The sequence below is a fragment of the Rattus norvegicus genome, chromosome 11 (assembly GCF_036323735.1).
Source record: "Rattus norvegicus strain BN/NHsdMcwi chromosome 11, GRCr8, whole genome shotgun sequence".
NCBI classification, from domain to species: Eukaryota; Metazoa; Chordata; class Mammalia; order Rodentia; family Muridae; genus Rattus; species Rattus norvegicus.
The window spans coordinates 92,595,378-92,613,856 of NC_086029.1; the positions used below are offsets into that span (position 1 = coordinate 92,595,378).

The window sequence follows — 18,479 nt, forward strand, 5'->3', positions numbered from 1 at the left end:
GCGCTGGGCTGTGGGACCTGAGCTGATCCTTCTTTGGCCTTGGGCCTTGTGGGAACAACTCATGACAAGGACCTAGCAGAACTGCGCCGCTCTAAGACAGACCTGTGGGTGTCTGCATTTGTCTCAAGTCTGGGCACAGCTGAGAGCCTTGTCGAGGTTTTCTGGGCTCGCTGTGCTGTGCGAATTCTTGGGTATTCTCAGGTTCTACAGTGAGAGTGAGTTTCCACATCATGGCTTTTCTTTCATTAAAAATAAAAAAATGTGGGGCTGGGGATTTAGCTCAGTGGTAGAGCGCTTACCTAGGAAGCGCAAGGCCCTGGGTTCGGTCCCCAGCTCCGAAAAAAAGAACCAAAAAAATAAATAAATAAATAAATAAAAATAAAAAAAGGTTTCTGTTTAAAAGAAGGCATTCTAATGAGGGGGCGGGGAGGTGGAGACTGTGCTTTGAAGAATGGTTCTGTAGCACTTTGGAATAGAGGGAAAGAGAGAAGACAGAGTTTTTTCTGTTCGCACACATGCCTTTTAAAATCCCCCTTTCAGTCTCCCCAGATGTGTGTCCCCAGGATCGTGCTCAGGTGTGCCCTATCAGGTATGACTTCCCGAGAAATGAGGTTTCCCTAATCTTCATAAATGTTCCTCCCTGAAGGCAGATTCCATAAGGCTTGTCTGTGCAGACTGCAGACTTACGACTGCCCTTAACGGGAGCAGAACTGGCTGAAAAAGTACAATCCAAAGGCTAGCCTCGCTCTTCACTCCCAGCAGACTTCTGACGGAGGGAATTATGCCAGCTTCCTGTATCCCTCTCTTGGCTTCTTTAAGAGTGACGTCACTGGTAACAGGAAAGCTGCAGGAAGGGCAGCAGGATGCTCTGGAAGACGCAGAGGGCCTGCCCAGGCCTTTCTGGGAACACTCAAGACAAAATGGAAACCACAACTTGAGTGGTTGTCCCTGAAATGTAGGATCCTGGCTGCAGAACCCAGCCTGCCTTTCCCTGGCATCCAGGCAGGGCAGTGTATAGGACAAACATCCCCTTTAGGAAAAGACAGGACCAGAAAACATAAGGTATACTTTTTGTTTAATTTCATGCATTGGTTTGTTTTTATAATCATTCTTGTCCCCATTGCTGTTCAGTACAAAGCCAGAGCTGGTATCTGAAAAGGACATGGAGCGGAGGGGGGGGGGGGCCAGGAGCTGAGACCATGGGATGCCAACGTGCGGTTCATAATGAGATTTAAGTAGTAGAAAGAAATTCATTTGCTCTAGATGAATAGGAACTCACATTATTATGAGGGGCGGGGGGAGAAGAGAGGAGGGGAGAAGGCAGACACATACATGAAAACAAGACTCACAGGGTCCCCCCATCCTCTGGGAAGTGGAACTCTAGAGATGGACAGCCACTGGGGTGGAGTGATCATGGCACCCCCCTCACATGGCTGGCCTCTAGCTTGTAGCTAAGAAGGACCATGATCACCGGACAGCAGCCTTGGGCCAGATGCCGCTGACCCATCCCCAGTGCTGAACAATGGCCCTGGGAAGGACTGATTCTGCTGAAAGCTTCTGTAGAGTGGCCTTGCCATCTGCAGATGTGGTACTGACTGAAATCCTTCCATCACACTGTTGCCATGTGACATTGCGCAAAGTCTCACCCAGCTCTTTCCATTTCTGAGAGCTACGCTCTTAGCCACCTGTCCCTGAGAAAGTTCTAGGCTCTCCCGGGTCCTCCACTTAGCAGCCTAGTTCAGCTGGTTCTTGTTTGAACAGGCTTTTGCTGTGCCAATGGAGCCATGCAGATGAGCAAATCCAGTGGGCCAGCCTGGAGGGAGGTGAGCAGATTGGGACATTCGTTCTATGGCATCAGCAGAGAAAAACTTGCTGTCTGGGAAGGCACTGGGTCCACACTGAGGTTGGAGAAAAGTCTTGATATTCACATCGTCTCGGGAGGAGACACGGGCTGGGCCGCACACCTGAGCCTTCTGTTCAGACGGGGAAGAGTGTGCTTATTCCGTACAGTCCAGTGTGGGTAGAGATGCCGTTGGTGGTTACTCAGTCGGACTGCAGTCTTTGCCTGTCATGGTGTACCCCTGCTGGCCTTGTGGATCCACAAGGAGACCCCTGGCCTGGTCTTGTACTTGCCCATCAGGGAACGCAAGATCTCAAATGGTCAACGCATATATACTTTGCACACCAGTTCCAGAAAGTTATGAGTGGTGCTCTGCTCTGAGACTGTAGCTCGGATCAGCAGGGAACAATGTGGTGTTCAGATACAGACCAGTGTTTAGGGTAGAGGTGGTGCAGGGTGGAACATGGTATTTTGGTTTCGAGAAATAAACATAGTATATAGGGCAGGGGAGGAATCCCTTAGACATTATTATTATTATTATCATTATTTATTGAGACAGGGTCTCACCAAGTCACTCTGCCTAGCTTGTATGTAGAGCAGGCTAGCCTTAAAGTCACAGAGTCTGCCTGTCTCTGCCTCTCCCAGAACTAGGATTAAAGGTATGTGCCACCACACCCAGCTAGAAATGCTTTTATTTATTTATTTATTTATTTATTTATTTATTTATTTATTGGTTCTTTTTTTCGGAGCTGGGGACCGAACCCAGGGCCTTGCGCTTGCTAGGCAAGCGCTCTACCACTGAGCTAAATCCCCAACCCCTAGAAATGCTTTTTAAAAAGAGAATTTGATGTGGGAAGGAGATCTCCAGGCTCTATCCTTATTGCTGAATCATTGGCAGGCGGCAGCTATGGGGGAGGGGAATCACGGTTTTGTGGAAGTGGTTCGTGGTTAGTGTCCCTTGCTCCAGTGGATGGCCATACGCACCGCATACCTGGGTGGTAGTGACTTTATTGATGAATTACCAAAACAATAATCCAAAAGCCTGAAGTGGGCAGGAGGATGGCTTAGGTTGGATACAGAGGGGTACGGAGTGAATATGATCATAGCTCATTGTTTACGTGTATGAATCTCTCAAAGAATTAAAAAACATATAATCAAAAACATTTGAGACATAAGGGCATAAGGAAAAAAAAACAAACAGTAAACCACTGGATCAACAGGAACACATTCTTCCAGAAAAGATGTCAGGGCTACTTTGTGGGAGCACTGACAAGCCTATGTTAGTGACAAGGAACTCCAACACCATCCCCTCCATCACCCAGGGCAGGTCAGGGGAATAAATTAACACAACGGCCCTGAATAAGCACTAGACATTACTGATCAAAACGATTTTAATTCCGGGATTTACTTAGTACAACTAGAGGCTTTAAATAGTTTTCAAGCAGGCCACCCAGGTCACCTTAAAACATCATCTTCATTGTCCTGGGCAGAGTCTACCCCAGTCTTAGCCAGCTCTGAACTTGATGAAGGTGGGGTATGATTTAAAGTGCACACAGGCTTCTCCATTACTGTGCTAGGCTATTATTTTAAGAGGGTTTTTTACTTAGGGATGTGATCTAGAAAAAAAAAAAAAAAAGGAGAGAAAGAGAGAGAAATCCAGTGCTTGACTGCAATACAAAATGAAACTCATCTTCAGTAGTCAGTCAAAAACAGCCGGCCAAAGAACGCAGATATTCATCTTGAAGCTTGAAACCAGACTGGCAAGGATTCTCAAAGCACCACGGTATGGCGGCATCTAACAGCACTGAAGAATTGGCTCTTAAGTCTCCTGATCCCTCGAGAGAGGTTCTGACTAATGCTTTAAAGGAAACACAGCCTGGGTTTCCTGGCTCCTACAAGGCGGGTGGGGTAGGGACTGTTCTTCCCTTTTAACCTTGCTTAGAATCATTTTTTTTTCTGAAACCACAATAATTATACCACAAAAAAGGTGGATGTTACTCTCATCTCGACGCCACAGTGAACGGCTGGAATCAACACCACACTCCTGGCACATTGTGGCATCCCATCACGGTGACTCCAGTTAAGGTGGCCTTGGTGTGATACACAGACAGGGTGGGAATGCAGAATGCTGACGAAGGCTGAGGTACTGGGTGGGTTTTCTGGAAGGACACTGAAAGGTGCAGCAGAAGCTTCTTCAGAGCTCACTGTTGTCACTAACGGTGTGCACAGGACAGACAGCTGCTCCTGCTTTGTGTGCACAGGAAACGTTTTAATTCTAAGGAACAAGGGACCTGAGGCAGTCAAGCATGTCCTGCTGGTGCACATCTCTTCTAGTCTCTCCACTCTTCCCATTCTGTGGGACTCAGTAGGAAGGGGATGATGGCTTGGTTTGCTGTCCGCCCTTGAAACTCCCTCATGAGTCCTCACAGAAACTCTTTGTCTTGCCGTCTGACCATTCAATCTCTTTTTGCCTATTACAGTCCCATGATTTTATGTCTAAGACACTTTAGAAAGTTTATAACTTTTGAAGCTTTTGAACTACTTGGTCATCTACTTGGTCATCTGCATATTCAGGAACTTTTACAATCAAGTAAAAAAAAAAAAATCGGGTGTTGGAGGTTTAGCTCAGTGGTAGAGTGCTTGCCTAGGAAGCGCAAGGCCCTGGGTTTGGTCCCCAGCTCCGAAAAAAAGAACCAAAAAAAAAAAAAAAAAAATCACAGTGTACCTGTTGGGTGTCAGGGCAGAGCACACCTCCTCAGACCATTGCTGCAGTATTCAGGAGACCAGGGAAAACACTGAGGAACGCTGGCAGTGCCAAAGGACGGCTCCATCCCCAGCCTTCACTGAGGACCACAGAAGTCCATAATAATTCACGATTAGCAATGAACAGTCATTGTGCTATATCATAAGCCACACCTTCTGGTCAACAGAAAATCATGACGCTATACAATAAAAACAATAATAATAATGCCATAACTTAAGCTCTTGTGTGTAGTCCTGCTACAGTTCATACAAAACGGAATAATTTAACAAAACAATACTGCTTTCTAAGTACATGTTCCTTCATCTTTCCCATGAGCTAAGAATTATAGACTAAATTTTAAAATCAACATTTCAACATAAAGTGTAAACAAAGGAGGGATCTAACATAAGACTGGCTCCGAGCCCCTCCTGCACTTCCTTTTGGCCGACACAGTCAGTGAGTGACACCCGCCGCAGGGCCACTGTTTCCATTTGGGTTGGAATGTCTCAATACCTAACATCCTTATAGGATACAACATCGGAATGCAGCCAGTGCAGGGCACTGCAGAAGCCCGCACGGGAGACAGGAATCGGGCCAGCGTGGGTGTATGTAAATTCTAGATGAAACATCTTTAACCCACGCGTGGTGGTGCCCACCTGTGACCCAGCCCTCTGGGGACAGCGAGACACTTCCTGCTTCAAGCCAAAGCCCCACAAAGCATGCAGGGTATCATTCATAGACCTGGACTCTAGACACAGGAAGAATCGTGTGCTTTCGAGAAACCAGAGTAATTCTAATTCCCGCTTAGCATCAGCTGCTCCTTCTACCGATTTCCTAACCCAACTAAAGAAAACCGTAGTGATTCAGAATAATAATAATAATAAAAACCAAACAAACAAACAAAAAATAAAAAAACAGAACCCACTGTAATTTACAGATAGCATTTAACAAATGGGGATGGGTCATCTACGGGCTGCTAACTTTGCCTTTTATGCTACAGTGATTGACAGACAGCCACCAAAGCTTCCAAGCTAGAATGAGATCACGAACAAAACAAAGACGGTTTGGGATTGGACACTGGATACACACATCCTAGCTACCTCGTGTGTGAATCAGTGTGGTTCCAGGAGGTAGACGACCTGGGTCAGAGAGGGGTCGCACCGTCTTGCTTAGTTAGCTGAACAGAGCCATCTTGAGAAGGGTGTTTACAGGCTTGCTTTTCTAATGTCACTAGAAGATGCTCTTCTCATCTTACCCCTTTGTGCCCCTCAGGACCCTTTCCCCTTCCTAAAAGAAGTGGCTAACAGGTGGAAAGAAAGGAAGCTACCTAGGAGAAATGGCACTGCGTCTGGAAGACCACTCTGGCCAGGGGCATGAAAATGGCGGCATTGAAGGGGAAGCATGTGCTAAGGGTGGGACCTGATGCTGATGAAGCTCTTACTACCAGGTTCTGCTCAACGTTCAAGAAACAAAATGGCTTCCAGATGTGCAGCTGTAGCTCTGTGTGCTTCTTCCTGCTAGGGGAAGAAGCACGTGCCCTCCAAGGCATTGGTGCTGTGAGACCGCTCAACTTCCAGGTCTTTCCATCCTTCACACGGACAAGCCGGCTGAACTTAGTGTGGCTGTGTTCCCTTTGGCTTGTGTCTTCAACGTTCAACATGTTTCCTTACAGCTTTTCAAGCATGGATGAAGGATCCGGTCCCGTGTTCAAGTGACAGTGACACCTGGTCCCACAAGTTGCTCTTAGGAGCAACATTTCCTTATTTTTTTTTTTTTTGTAAAGAAATTATTGTGTCTGTATCATATATAGTTCACTCTTTACAATACAAAGTGTTAAAATGTCCAACAAAAATAAATATCAATGTTACAGTAGTTGGCGTACTCAGTACAATAGATCCCTGCCATTCTTGATTGAAATGCTCCGTGAGACGCAGTGTCTTCTGGGTGTTTTCCCAGAGGTTTGACGAGTCTCATGTTCCTGCCACGCCTCCCAGACGGATGAACGAGGGAGGGGTCTATTGCTGGAGCCGAGTGAGCTGTGGTCACCAGGTGGCAGAGCTGTAGTTCTTGCTGGTCCTAACTGTGGCATCAGAGCAGTCCCCCTCTGAAGAGTCGCGGTCCGAGTCTGCAAACTGCACGGGGTTCTGCAAGGTTGAGACAAGAGCTCGTAATTCTCTTCCACAGCCCTCACTTGAGCTCAGCCCCGCCCACGCTATAGGAGCTGACAGAGGTAAATGAGGCAGGGCCCTGTCCTTGGGGTTGCTTATAGAGAACACAGCTAAGTAAAGTTGGTAATGCTGACGGTGGGGTGGCCCCTGTACCAGGTCCCCACGTCCTCATCTCCATAGCACTCCAGTGTCCCATGTCCTGGAGTCCTTTAACCTCTGCTAATCTGATCTACTCACCTACTGAAATGGAGCTTTTCTCACAGATTTGAGAGAAATCACACATCTTACAGGTAAGGAGACTGACCTTCAGAGAGGGTAAACAACTTGCTCAAGGTCACACAGCAAACAGAGTGACCGCAGCTTGCATCTAGGTGGTCTGAGTTCAGGCTTTACACTTACGAGCACCATGCTCTCCTGACTCCCCAAAGGCTGCACTCGTCTCCATGAGAGACGGTGTCTTCTCTTCTGTGGCAATATCTTCCAGAGGAGAGCGAGGGATGCTTGGTCCCTTAGTGAGGTTGGAAGATGGGGTGAGGAGGTGAGGATTCCTGAGCGATCCACGCCTCTGCCTCACTTGTGAGTCACTGTTCTTATTCAGGGAGACCCGTGACTACACACTTTCTTGTACTTTGTGGAACAACGCATACTTTATCTACTGAGTAAAAATTATAAAAACCCTGAGGCATGAACAGACTTGTGCTGGTTAGACTCCATACCCCTAACCCCCAACTTGACACAAGTTAGAGTCGTCTGAGAAGACCTCAATCGAGAAGACTGTCATCAGACTGGCCTGTAGGCACGTCTGTGCAGTGTTTTCTTGATTGACAATTGTTGTCCAGCCCACTGTGGGTGGAACCACCCCTGGGCAGGTAGGCGGTCCATACAAAAAAAAAAAAAAAAAAAAAAAAAAAGGAAGCTGAGCAAGCCATGGGAGCAAGCAGCCTTTCTCTACGGCCACTTCAGCTCCTGCCTTGGCTTCCCTCGGTGACAGACTGGAACTGTAAGTGAAATAACCCCTTTCTTCCCTAAGTTGATTTTGGTCATGGTTGTATCACAGCTACAGAGAACAAACTAGGGAAATCCTTTCACCCCAGAAGAGCCAGAAAGGGGGTAGTGGAGTACGGCGTGAGAGGTGCCCACCTCGTAGCCGCGCTCCTCAGCACACAGCTTGCCAAGGGACATCTGTGTCTTCACACGCCGTACGGCACACTCCTTGTCAGACAGCCCATCCGAGTGGGAGGAGATCTCGATGGGGGCCTCTGGTGTCTGGGACAGCAGGTCGTCCAGCGTCTCTGCCAGGCGGTCCTGCCGTCTGTTGGCCGACTCATCCGGACTGTTGGAGTGGTCGCTAGTGTTACCCTCCTCTCCATCAGACACAGAGAAGTTCTCGGAGCTAAAGGTTGAGTACGACTGGTAACTACTAATGCAACGGTGAGGCCTGCAAATGAGAAACACGCAAACGCAACCAGAGCATGAGCCTCTCTCTCCCGCCTTGTCTGTACCTCCTGCCCCAGGGGAACACTGAAAGTCAAGCTTGATAGGAAACATTTACAGAGGTAGAGAGGAGCTATGGGCTGAATTGTGCCCTCCCAAATTCTGTCATTTTATCCACATGTGAGGACAGGAAGATGGCAGCTGTCTGCAGGCATGGAAGCAAGCTACGCCTAGTGGAATGGAACCACCGCCATTGTGAGCTTGCACTTGCTGGCTTCTAAGACTGGAAGAAATAAACGTTCTGTAAACGCTCTTGTGTGATATTTGAATCTAGCAGCATGGACAGCCTGTCTCAAGGAGGCCCACTGGAAACCATCAGTCGCCACAACAAATACCAGCCCTCCCAAAGCAGCGTGACAGCGGTTCTGTACTCTGCTCCTCACTGTGACCTCCGGAAACGAATCTGATGACCTATGACCTGCTGTGCATATGCAACCTTTAGGCATGGTGATTGAGAAGACCTCAGCGCTTAGTTCAATCTCCTTGTACGGTGGCCGCAGATGGGCCTCTGGCTGAGCTGGGTGTGGTACATGTGGGGTCTTCCCCATTAGAGACACTGAACACAGTCACAGGCTCGTGCGGGCCTTACCTCTGTCGTCGAGGAAATTCTACTTCACTGTCCACTTCTCCTTCCTCTTCTGAGGAGTCATCTCCACTCTGAGGGGGACAAGGAGGAAAGGCCTTCATTGGTTTTAGAATCCTCCTCTTCCCTATCTCTCCTTGCCTCTCGAAGACTTAATCTTCATCTAGAGGGGTTCAGTGATATCCTGCTTATGGCCTCTTTAAACATGTCCACCCACATCTGGGTAGGGGAGCTCAGACTGGAATCTATCATTCAAAAGGCTGAGGCAGAATCAGTCAAACACTGTCTCAAAACCAAACAATACAAAAGGCAAAGCAGCTCCCAGACAAAACAAACAACTTCCCAACACCAAAACAGCAGGGCCCAAACCGACACATCCAAATACACCCAGCCAGCAGCAGGGTGCCCTGTTCCCATGAAAACAGGCCCTTTGCCAGGTGCTAGAAGACAGGACTTTCGCTTTGCTTGCAGGAGGCAGAGGTCCCATGCAACTGTACGGAGAGGAAGCCGGTGAGGTCCTAGATTTGGGACATTGACCTGTAACTGTTGCCACAGGGATTCTAGGGTCTTTCATAGAAATTCCACCTAGGTCCTTTTCAGCGCTGCGAAGCCAAGCAAGTGCTTTCCCGTTTCTATAGCAATTGTTTCATTACTAACATATGGCTACGTCAGGACGTACGGTGTTTAAACCTCAGACTGTACCTTGTTTATACTCAACTCCATAGCCATTCGTTGAGGGTGCAATCACACAAATTCGTGTCAATACTTTCGAACTTTAAACAGGGGTGGGGGGATCTCCAGGCATTTTCACTGAGTCCACAAGTCGTTGGGGACAAGGGTACGCTGGCTGAGACCACTGAGAGGACTGCAGGGTTCTGTGGCTGATGTGAAGAGCTGCCTAAGTGCTTGGCTGACGGCTGATCTTCCCCATGAGAAAGATCTCATCTGGCACCACAGGCAGAAGACCAGCCACAGGTGAGATCAACTGTCCTTACCCCCGCACTCCAGTGCCCTGGACTACAGCGTCTCCCGGGAGCTTGGATGGCCCCACCCTAGCCAGTGGGAGCGATCCAGAGGTCGAGGGTAATTTCCATTTAAAAGCCTGTTCTAAGATATCACAATCCTATCGTTGTATTTTAACACTTTGGTTTGCTTGCTTGTTTGTTTGAGTAGGAAAGACTGGGATGGAGTTGTCCTAATTACCAGGATGAGCATTTATTCTAGGAACACCTACTGAAGTGCATCTTGGGGGAGAGAGGCCGAGTGGCCGTGGGGTGTGCGGTTACAAAGCTGTGTGTGCCGTGTGTTCTAGGCCTGCAGGGCCATAGACGGCATCTAAGCGGCCGTAAGGTCATTCGAAGGTACGCGTGCTGTGGAACGACTAAGAAAAGACGTGGGTTCCTTTTGGGGTTGATGAAAACGGCTTACAAATTGGTCACTGAGATGGCTGGAGAGCAATATGGATAAAAAGTGTTGAACTAGGCCAAGGCTGGCAAGATGGCTGCGGGCAAAGGCATCTGCCATCAAACAAGCCAGTATGGACATGGGGGTGTGCTGTGGTGACAATTTTGGAATTTTGGCTTCTTTAAAAACTCAGAAATATTGTAAGAATGTGCTTTTGTTTTTAATCTCAGGTGTAGGGACATGGGGCTGCTTTGGACCCTCCAGAGCAGCTGACTGATTTTGCTTTCTGTTCTAGCAGACGCATGATTTTGCCAGCTGCAGTTCATTTCTGTGATTGTGCGACATTTGGAATTCTGGGGACTTTTCGAATGGGAATATAAATGCTAGAGCCCCGATGGATGGGGTTGGTGGCTGGCTGTTCAGCGAGGGGGTTGGTTGTGGTTTCTTAGTAGTTGTGCTCAAAGAAGAAACAAGAGGAAGGAAATTAGATTTTGCGGTTTTCCTAATTTCTCTCTTCCCTCTGTCCTTGTTTCTCCTATCTAGTGTTAGGAGGGGAAACCAGAGGGGGCGGACAAAGGGTGGGTAAAAGAACCCACTAAGTAGCAAAGACCAGCTACAGTATGTGTTATAGTTCAGCACACAGGAGGCTGAGAGAGAAGAATTCTGAGTTTGAGACCAGCTTGAGCCACGCAGCAAGACTCTGTCCTCCTAGCCCTCCTCCCGACCCCCGCAAAAAGACCCCAACCAAACCAGACCAGATCAGCCAAGTAACCAACCAGCCATCCCGTAAAGTTTAAATGGAAGGCCTCTATGTTACTGGCCACAGGAGTTGGGGGGCTGCAGAATGAATTTGGTCACACAAGTGCACACATGAAGCTCTGCTCGGGCAGCAGCGGCGGCACGTGTGGAAGGAAACGCTGATCTGAGACGCAGTCCTCAGCCTCAGCTCCTCTCCCATGAGGTATCCAGTTGACCAAACGCTCAGCTCGCACCCTTCCTTTCCTCAACAGTGGCGATGAGCTAAAGCCATGCTCAGAATTACATGTGTTTCATGGTCCAAGTACTTCTCCTGGTAACCTCTGTTAGAAACCTTAGCCGGACGCTGTAACGTTTAAAGCATTCCAAATGCTACTCTAGACGCTGCTCATTAATTCACCTAGTCTTCAAATCAAGAAGCATGGCTGAGCCCACCATTGGCCCTCTGTGCAGACAGTGGCAGGTTCTCAGAGGTGCTGGGTGAATGATCCTCTCTTTGAACTGCCTGACTCGAAATCTTAGGGTCTCCAGCTCCACATAGGACTGCCAGGCAGCCGGTGGAGGAGACAAACAGGTTATAGTTTAGAACTAGCTGGGTCAAGATATCCTTAGTGTTTTCTCAAGAATATTGTAAAGAGCGTTAGTGCAAAGGAGGGGATTAGAAGCACAAGCTTTAAAGGGCGGGTGGTCAATGGATGCAGGAGATGCGGACGGCAGAGTTTATTGTGTGACTTCTTCAAGATCATGTTTGCTATGACACATCAGGAACCCTCATTTCCTGAACTTCCTGAGACACCACTCAAGACTGGAGCTCTAGGACAATAGTTCCCAAACAGCTGTCTTTAAAATATGGTTATCCCAGTCTCCAGTATAGTAGTACTCTGTCCCCCTAATGAGCCCCCTGGTCCACACTGAAGTGCTGTGGAGGGAGAATCTTTTCCCAATGCACACTCTTTCCCCAGATGCACACCTCTAAATGACCAATTTATAATGCGCACCACACGACTGACTCTGGCCTCCTTTGATGGCATCCTTTGATCTGCTCTTGTTGAACCTTACCTTCTGAAGGGGCCGTGGCTTTTGAGGTAGCAATGGGGGTGTGAATTGATGAGAAATACCAGACTGACAGCCATTGAATCCATTTGCCTCCGTTCTCTCAGAGCCTTGGGCATTTCCTGAAAGAGGATTGTGTGCTGGTGAACTGGAAGGGTCTGGGCTCCTCCCCACTGGCTCAGTGGTGGGAACATCTAAGGACCCAGAATGTTCTGGCCTGCACTGGAAACAGGGATCATAGGGTTCAGCCTGACAACAGCCCCAGGGTCCGACTTGGTCTTGGTCAAGTTCAGAATTTCTCCAGCAATCTGCTGCCATGGCTGTGGAGATGAGGTCGGGACTAGAGCCAGGCATCTGTCTTTGAGCGTGGTTGCTGAGTGGACTCCGCAGGGCTGCTGCTGGGCCGAAGTACCTCAGGTTATTGGCGCAGGTCGCAATGTCCTGCCCATGCGCATTGAGTCTGGGATGGCGGCTCTGAGGCAGGGGAGGAGGGACTTGCTGCTGGGGAAGATTATGTTGATAGGCAGAAGGGCACTGAGCCTGAGTGTGCTGTAGGTAGGTGGGGTGGGGTGAATTTTCCTGGGCAGGCTGGGTTTTCAAGATTGCTGCGAAGTCACTATGGCTGCCTCTACTGTTCCCTCGGCGGTGACGTGGTTTGCTTCGGTACCGGCTCCTGCTGCTTCCGGTGGACATTTTGGGACTTCCAGACAGAGGGGATGCAGTGGGAACTGCTTCTGTACTAGGGATGCCTTCGGATCGCAACAGGTCTGGCCTGGGAAGGAGAACAGATTTGTTTCAAACGCATCAAAACACGTTTAACGCTGGGGTAAAATATGCCAAGCTTTACAATACTTTCTTGGATTAGACATTTGCAACGCTGGGGACCAAGTCCAGTGCCTTGTGCCTGCGAGGCAAGCACCCTACGGCTCAGCTACAGCCCTAGCCCTTCTATCTTTGCTGTGGTTGTGTGTGTGTTTGTTTGCTTGAGATAGTGTTTTACTCTAGCCCAGGTTGGTCTCAAACTTGTGGCAATCTTCCTGCTTCTGCCTCCGGAGTCCTGGAGCTACTATCAGAGTGAGCCTCCTTCTGGGCCTCACCCTTTGAGTCTACACTCACAGACAACAGATAGCCACAAGAGAGCTGTTTAATGTTGGATGTTTAAAGCAGCAAAAACTGGGAAACAATCTAAATGTCCACTCACAGTGATTTCTTATTTTTAATTTAATTAAACTACTTAATTTAAATAAATTTAACCTAATTATTATTGTGGGGGGCACATATGGTGTGTGTGTGTGTGTGTGTTCCACAGTGCATGTATAAAGGCCAGAGAACGACATTAGGGGAGATAGTTCGCCCCTTTCCACCTCTCTCTGGGGATTGAACTCAGGTCATCAGGGTTGTGTTTTGTTACCAGTTAAGCTGTCTTACTGGCAGCTTTCACTTCTCTGGATTCTGAATCGCTAACTTATGTACTCATTCTTTAGAATTCTGTCCCACAAGCTCCCTAATGTCTTCCTTGTCGTCTTGACTGTCAGCTTGGTACTGGCACGGCAAGGCCTTCATCAGCCCTCAGCCCACACCTGGGCATGCTGTCTACCACAGAGGAAAGGTGTGGTACCACAGAACAAACCTCAGGCTCAATAGGCAAGAGCGAAAATGTCCAGGGAGTTTGCCCTGGACATGATCTCCCGGAAGGATGAGACTGTTTTATCCATCCTCGTACAGGACCAGTTCTAGCAGGGAGTCTTGTTTACTGCAGGTATTCAATAGTCCTAAGGGCTGGAAGGGAAGGAGGGGTCGGAGAGGGAAAGGGAGCCCTAGAAGTCAGGCAGAGGCAGCAAAAGAGGGTTGCTGGGAAGTGACGGTGGATTTCTGCTTCTTCCTCCCCTCTGAGACTGGGTCCCTCGCCCGAGCTGGCCTTAAACTTTCCTGAGGATGATCTTGAGCTGATCACCCAGCTTCTACCTCTCGATTGCTGCAACTGCAGGCATGTGTCACTGTGGCCTGCTTATGCCATGCTGGGAACCGACTCCTGGGCTTTATGCATGTTATAAGAGAACTCTACCAACTGGGCTGTGCCTCCAACCTAACGTTCTGCGTCATCCTAATGGGAGGAGGCCTCACTCAGTGTGTTCCAGAGCCTACAGGATCAGCCATGAGGGTCACGTGCAGAGGGAAGCCAGAGCATGGATGCAGGGTAAACAGGCGGTTCCTGAGCGGCGTCCCCAGTTTGGGACCAGGCAGGACACAAAGTAAGGAGAACTTTTAGAGCCGGGAGGTCTACACATTGCTTTTTATAAACAGCAGAAATACTCTCTCAGCTAATTCTGAGGCACTGGATGTCGTGGCCTTGGTTGGAAGAGGGCAGTCCTTCCCAACTTGGCGCTTACTGGGGGCATCCAAAGGAGAGACGAGGAGAAAGTGTCCTAGCTAAGAAACGTACAAATTCCACAGTGTTGGGAGCCACGCCCTTGAAACCCTCCATTGTTGATGTTATTATTATGGTTAGAATTAAGTATGACTAGGTTTGTGGAAAATCCCCAGCCAGCTGCAGAAGACTAGTACAAATCTGGTGGTCAAGGTAAATAATAATATGATAAAGTTCTCCTGCTGACTAATAATGTGACAAATCTGTGACCTTTCTGACCTCCTGTCAACATCAGCCAATTCCCTGACCACACGAATATTGTGTCCTTGTCCTGTGTAAATGTTTCTTACTTACCCCCTCCCTCTGTTACCCATGTTATGATATAAATTCAGCCCTGGGGAAAAATAAAATTGTCGCCTTGATCAGACTCTTGGTGTCCTTCTTCGTGACTCTTGTCCCCCATTCTCTTCTAGGTACCCCCGGACCCGTCGCTTACACCACAGAGGGGGAGCCTGCAAAACTCCTCACAGATGTAAAGTGCCTGGCTCACAGGATCAGGTGGATTACATCAGGACTTGGGATCACCACTGGTGACCTCATCGTCATGGCTTGTCATCACCAAGCAGGGCTGATTCTTTGACCTGGAGTCTTTGACTCCAGGGCACAGTTCTTTTCCCCCTCAGGCTTCTCTTTTAGACAGACTTCTATACACTCACTGAAGTCTATGGGAAACAGGCTGGGAGGACTCTACCACGAAACTATGGTAGCCAATCTTGGTTGTCAGTTTGATACACCTTCCCAAGAGTGAAGAGTCACCTCCATTAGAGTTACCTGAGGGCATACAACTGTGGGGTGGCATTCCTAGACAAGAGAGTGGCCTGGGGTGAATAAGAAGGGCAGCTGAATGTAAGTCTGGGGACAAGCCAGCAAGCAGTGTCACTCCAGGGTCTCTGCTTGAGTTCCTGTCTCTAGGTTCCTTCCCGAGTTCCTGTCGTGGCTTCCCTGGGCTGTAACCTGTAAGCCAACTCCCACCTCCCAAAGTTGGTTTTGGTCAATGTTTTATCACAGTGACAAAAAGCAAATGGAACCCAACATAGTTCTTGACTAACTGGTAAGCTGGGATTTGAACTTCTGATGGTGACTGATGGGAAACAGCCTTGCCCTGCCCTGCCCTGCCCTGCCCTGCCCTGCCCTGCCCTGCCCTGCCCTGCCCTGCCCTGCCTTGCCTTGCCTTGCCTTGCCTTGCCTTGCCTTGCCTTTCTCTCTGATCTCTCTCCCAAGATCTCTGAATCTCTGACTTGGAAATGACTGAACTATCTAAATAATCTAACAGTTCTACCTCTGAAGGTGACTGTCAGAAGTGTCCTGCAGGCTGCCTGCCCTGGGTTTGGCTCTCGGTCTCATTTACTAAGCCCCTGGTCGTGGCTGCAAACTCTGAAGCAGTTTTCACGGCCAGCATCAAAGTGAACATCAACTCATAGTCTTAAGTCACATGCTTCCTTATGCTTCCTTTTGCTTCCCAGGCACACTTGGTCTCAAAACTGTAGGCAGAGACGAGTTGGTGGCTGGACTGTCCCTACCTAGGACCACGAAAGCCTAAAACGAGAGCTGTGCTGGCCGCCTCTGAAAGCAGCTTCTCAGCCAGGGAGCAGAAATGGCCAGGACGATAAGTAACTAGGCGCCTAGACTTAGGTCATAGCGTGGTCGTTAGAAGTTGGGACTGGAGAGGTCTATGCTGCATTTGCACAGTCTTCTTAGCACTCAGGAGATAAAGCAACAGCTAACAAGTGGGAAATTAAGGCGTCTCCACAACGCAAGAGGCAAGGAAAATGAGTGAAGCCTTCAGACAAGGGTAATGATCTCTGCCAGCTATAGAGCCAGCAGGGGTCAGTGTGGAGAAAAACAGAGACCCCCAAACAAACAGGAAGTGACCAAATGAAAAAAAAAAAAGTAGGTGAAGGAGCTGAATAGAATACCTTCAAAGGAAGAATCACAAATGGCCAGTGAAGACTCTGAAGTGTGCAACAGGGCTGAGGGATGGCTCCACCAGCAAGGTGCTTGCCACACAAGCTTGAGGAAGTGAGTTTGATCCCGCACCCTTGGTTAAAAAAAGGAACCCCAGCTTGGAGTGGGGCTGAGTGGGGGTAGGGGAAGGACGAGGCAGGGACAGGTAGATCCAGCCCAGCCTATTTAGTGAGCTCTAGGCCAGTGTGAGACCCTGTTTCAAAACAAACGAGCAAACACCAAAAAACCTCAAAAAACAATGTAGATGCCAGGAGGAACAAGTCAAGAATGACCTCTCTTCTCTGTATGTACATACATGTGCAGCTGTACACATATGCACATGTACACATGTACACACACACACACACACACACACACACACACACACACACACATACCACACAAAACTACTGTGAGGTTCCTTCTCACTTCAGTCAGTGACTTTCACCAAGGAAAGCAAATGAAAGACATTGCTGGCCAGGATGTGAGGAGGGAATTATTTACCATTGGCGGGAGGGTAAACTGGTGGTTCGGCCACTGTAAACAAATGACAGCCAGTGCTGGCCAGGATGTGAGGAGGGATTTATTTACTGTTGGTGCTGCTGCTGTGGAGATCAAGCGGATCCTCACAGAGCCACAGCTAGAGTCACCACATGACCAGTCTTACCACTCCTGTGGAAATACCTGACGGGCTGCGTGCCCCACTACTGAGAATCATGCACACACATGTTCCTGCAGCCTGGAAATGAGGTGCATGTGCATAACAGAATTTTATTCAGCTGTAAAGAAAAACTATGGGAAATTCAGAAAAGCAGATGGATCTGAAAACTATTAAGGTAACCCAGGCTCAAAGACAAATTCCCCTGTTCTCTGTCATATGTGGACACATGTGTTTATAGGTCAGTGGATATATATGGAGGTCAGGAAACTAGGAAGAGGCCCCGGAGAATCAGGGGAAGGGCTTTCCGGGAGATGAGTGAGTGAGTGTGTGTGTGTGTGTGTGTGTGTGTGTGTGTGTGTGTGTGTGTGTGTGTGTTTACGGAATACATCTCTATGCGCAAGGAGGGGAAAAGACTGGGGTGGAAGGGTTTAAGCAGGGATGGGGAATGAGAATATGGGAGGTGGTGAAAAAGAGAGAGAAGAAGGTTGTAGGGTCAACGAGATCTAAGCATGTATGAAAATGCCACCGAAAAAAAAAAAGAACCAAAAAAAAAAAAAAAAAAAAAGCTGGGGATTTAGCTCAGTGGTAGAGCGCTTACCTAGGAAGCGCAAGGCCCGGAGTTCGGTCCCCAGCTCCGGAAAAAAAAAAAGAACCAAAAAAAAAAAAAAAAAAAGAAAATGCCATAAAAAACCCTACTACCTTCTTATCTTTACTTAAAAGTTAAAAACACATTCTTGGCCTGTGTTTTCCACTTCCTGTTTTCTACGGCATTTTGTTCAAGTCTTACAAGCTCAGGCTTGGGACGTTCTTTCCTTCCGTTAACCTGTCTGGGACGGAGCCAGTTCTTTGGCGTGTGAGAATTATACTGCCCAGTAGCATTTGGTAATTACAAAGGAGTGAAAAGTATTTTAAGATGTCTTCAAAGGCGCTAGGCATCGAACTCAGGCCTCACGCATGCTAAACCTACACGCCTTTAATCCCAGCACTCCGGAGCAGAGGCAGGTAGAGCTCTATGAATTTGAGGCCTGCTTCACAGAGTGAGTTCCAGGACAGCCAGGGCTATGCAGAGAAACTCTATCTTACATATCAACCAACTGACCGACCAACAGGCAAACGAGCAAGTAAATGGGGAAAAGAATGATCTCTCTTTTTTTTTTTTTTTTTGTTCTTTTTTTCGGAGCTGGGGACCGAACCCAGGGCCTTGCGCTTCCTAGGCAAGCGCTCTACCACTGAGCTAAATCCCCAGCCCCGGAAAAGAATGATCTCTTAAAAGTTAAACTCTGATTCTGAATGCCAGTGCCCTTAAGGTGATTTCATGTTATTCAAACTTTACAACTGGGTACATTTGTTACCACTCTAGCTACTCAAGGGGTTGAGGCAGGAGGACATTGAGTTTGAGGCCAAT

General features: G+C 48.4%; 1 protein-coding gene across 3 annotated transcripts in view; it reads right to left on the reverse strand.

Annotated features, from left to right (window-relative positions):
- Positions 1 to 1,058: 1,058 nt before the first annotated feature.
- Map3k13 (mitogen-activated protein kinase kinase kinase 13) overlaps positions 1,059 to 18,479 on the reverse strand; it is a 145,282-nt gene continuing 127,861 nt past the window's right edge. For 2 of the 3 annotated variants that reach the window (XM_063270482.1, XM_017597976.3), the window contains 4 exons: positions 12,048 to 12,813; positions 8,835 to 8,902; positions 7,892 to 8,189; positions 1,059 to 6,727 (listed from right to left, as the gene is read on the reverse strand). In XM_063270482.1, the coding sequence (XP_063126552.1) occupies positions 6,626 to 6,727; positions 7,892 to 8,189; positions 8,835 to 8,902; positions 12,048 to 12,813 (1,234 nt within the window). In that variant the 3' untranslated portion in view covers positions 1,059 to 6,625. 3 annotated transcript variants of the gene reach the window in all.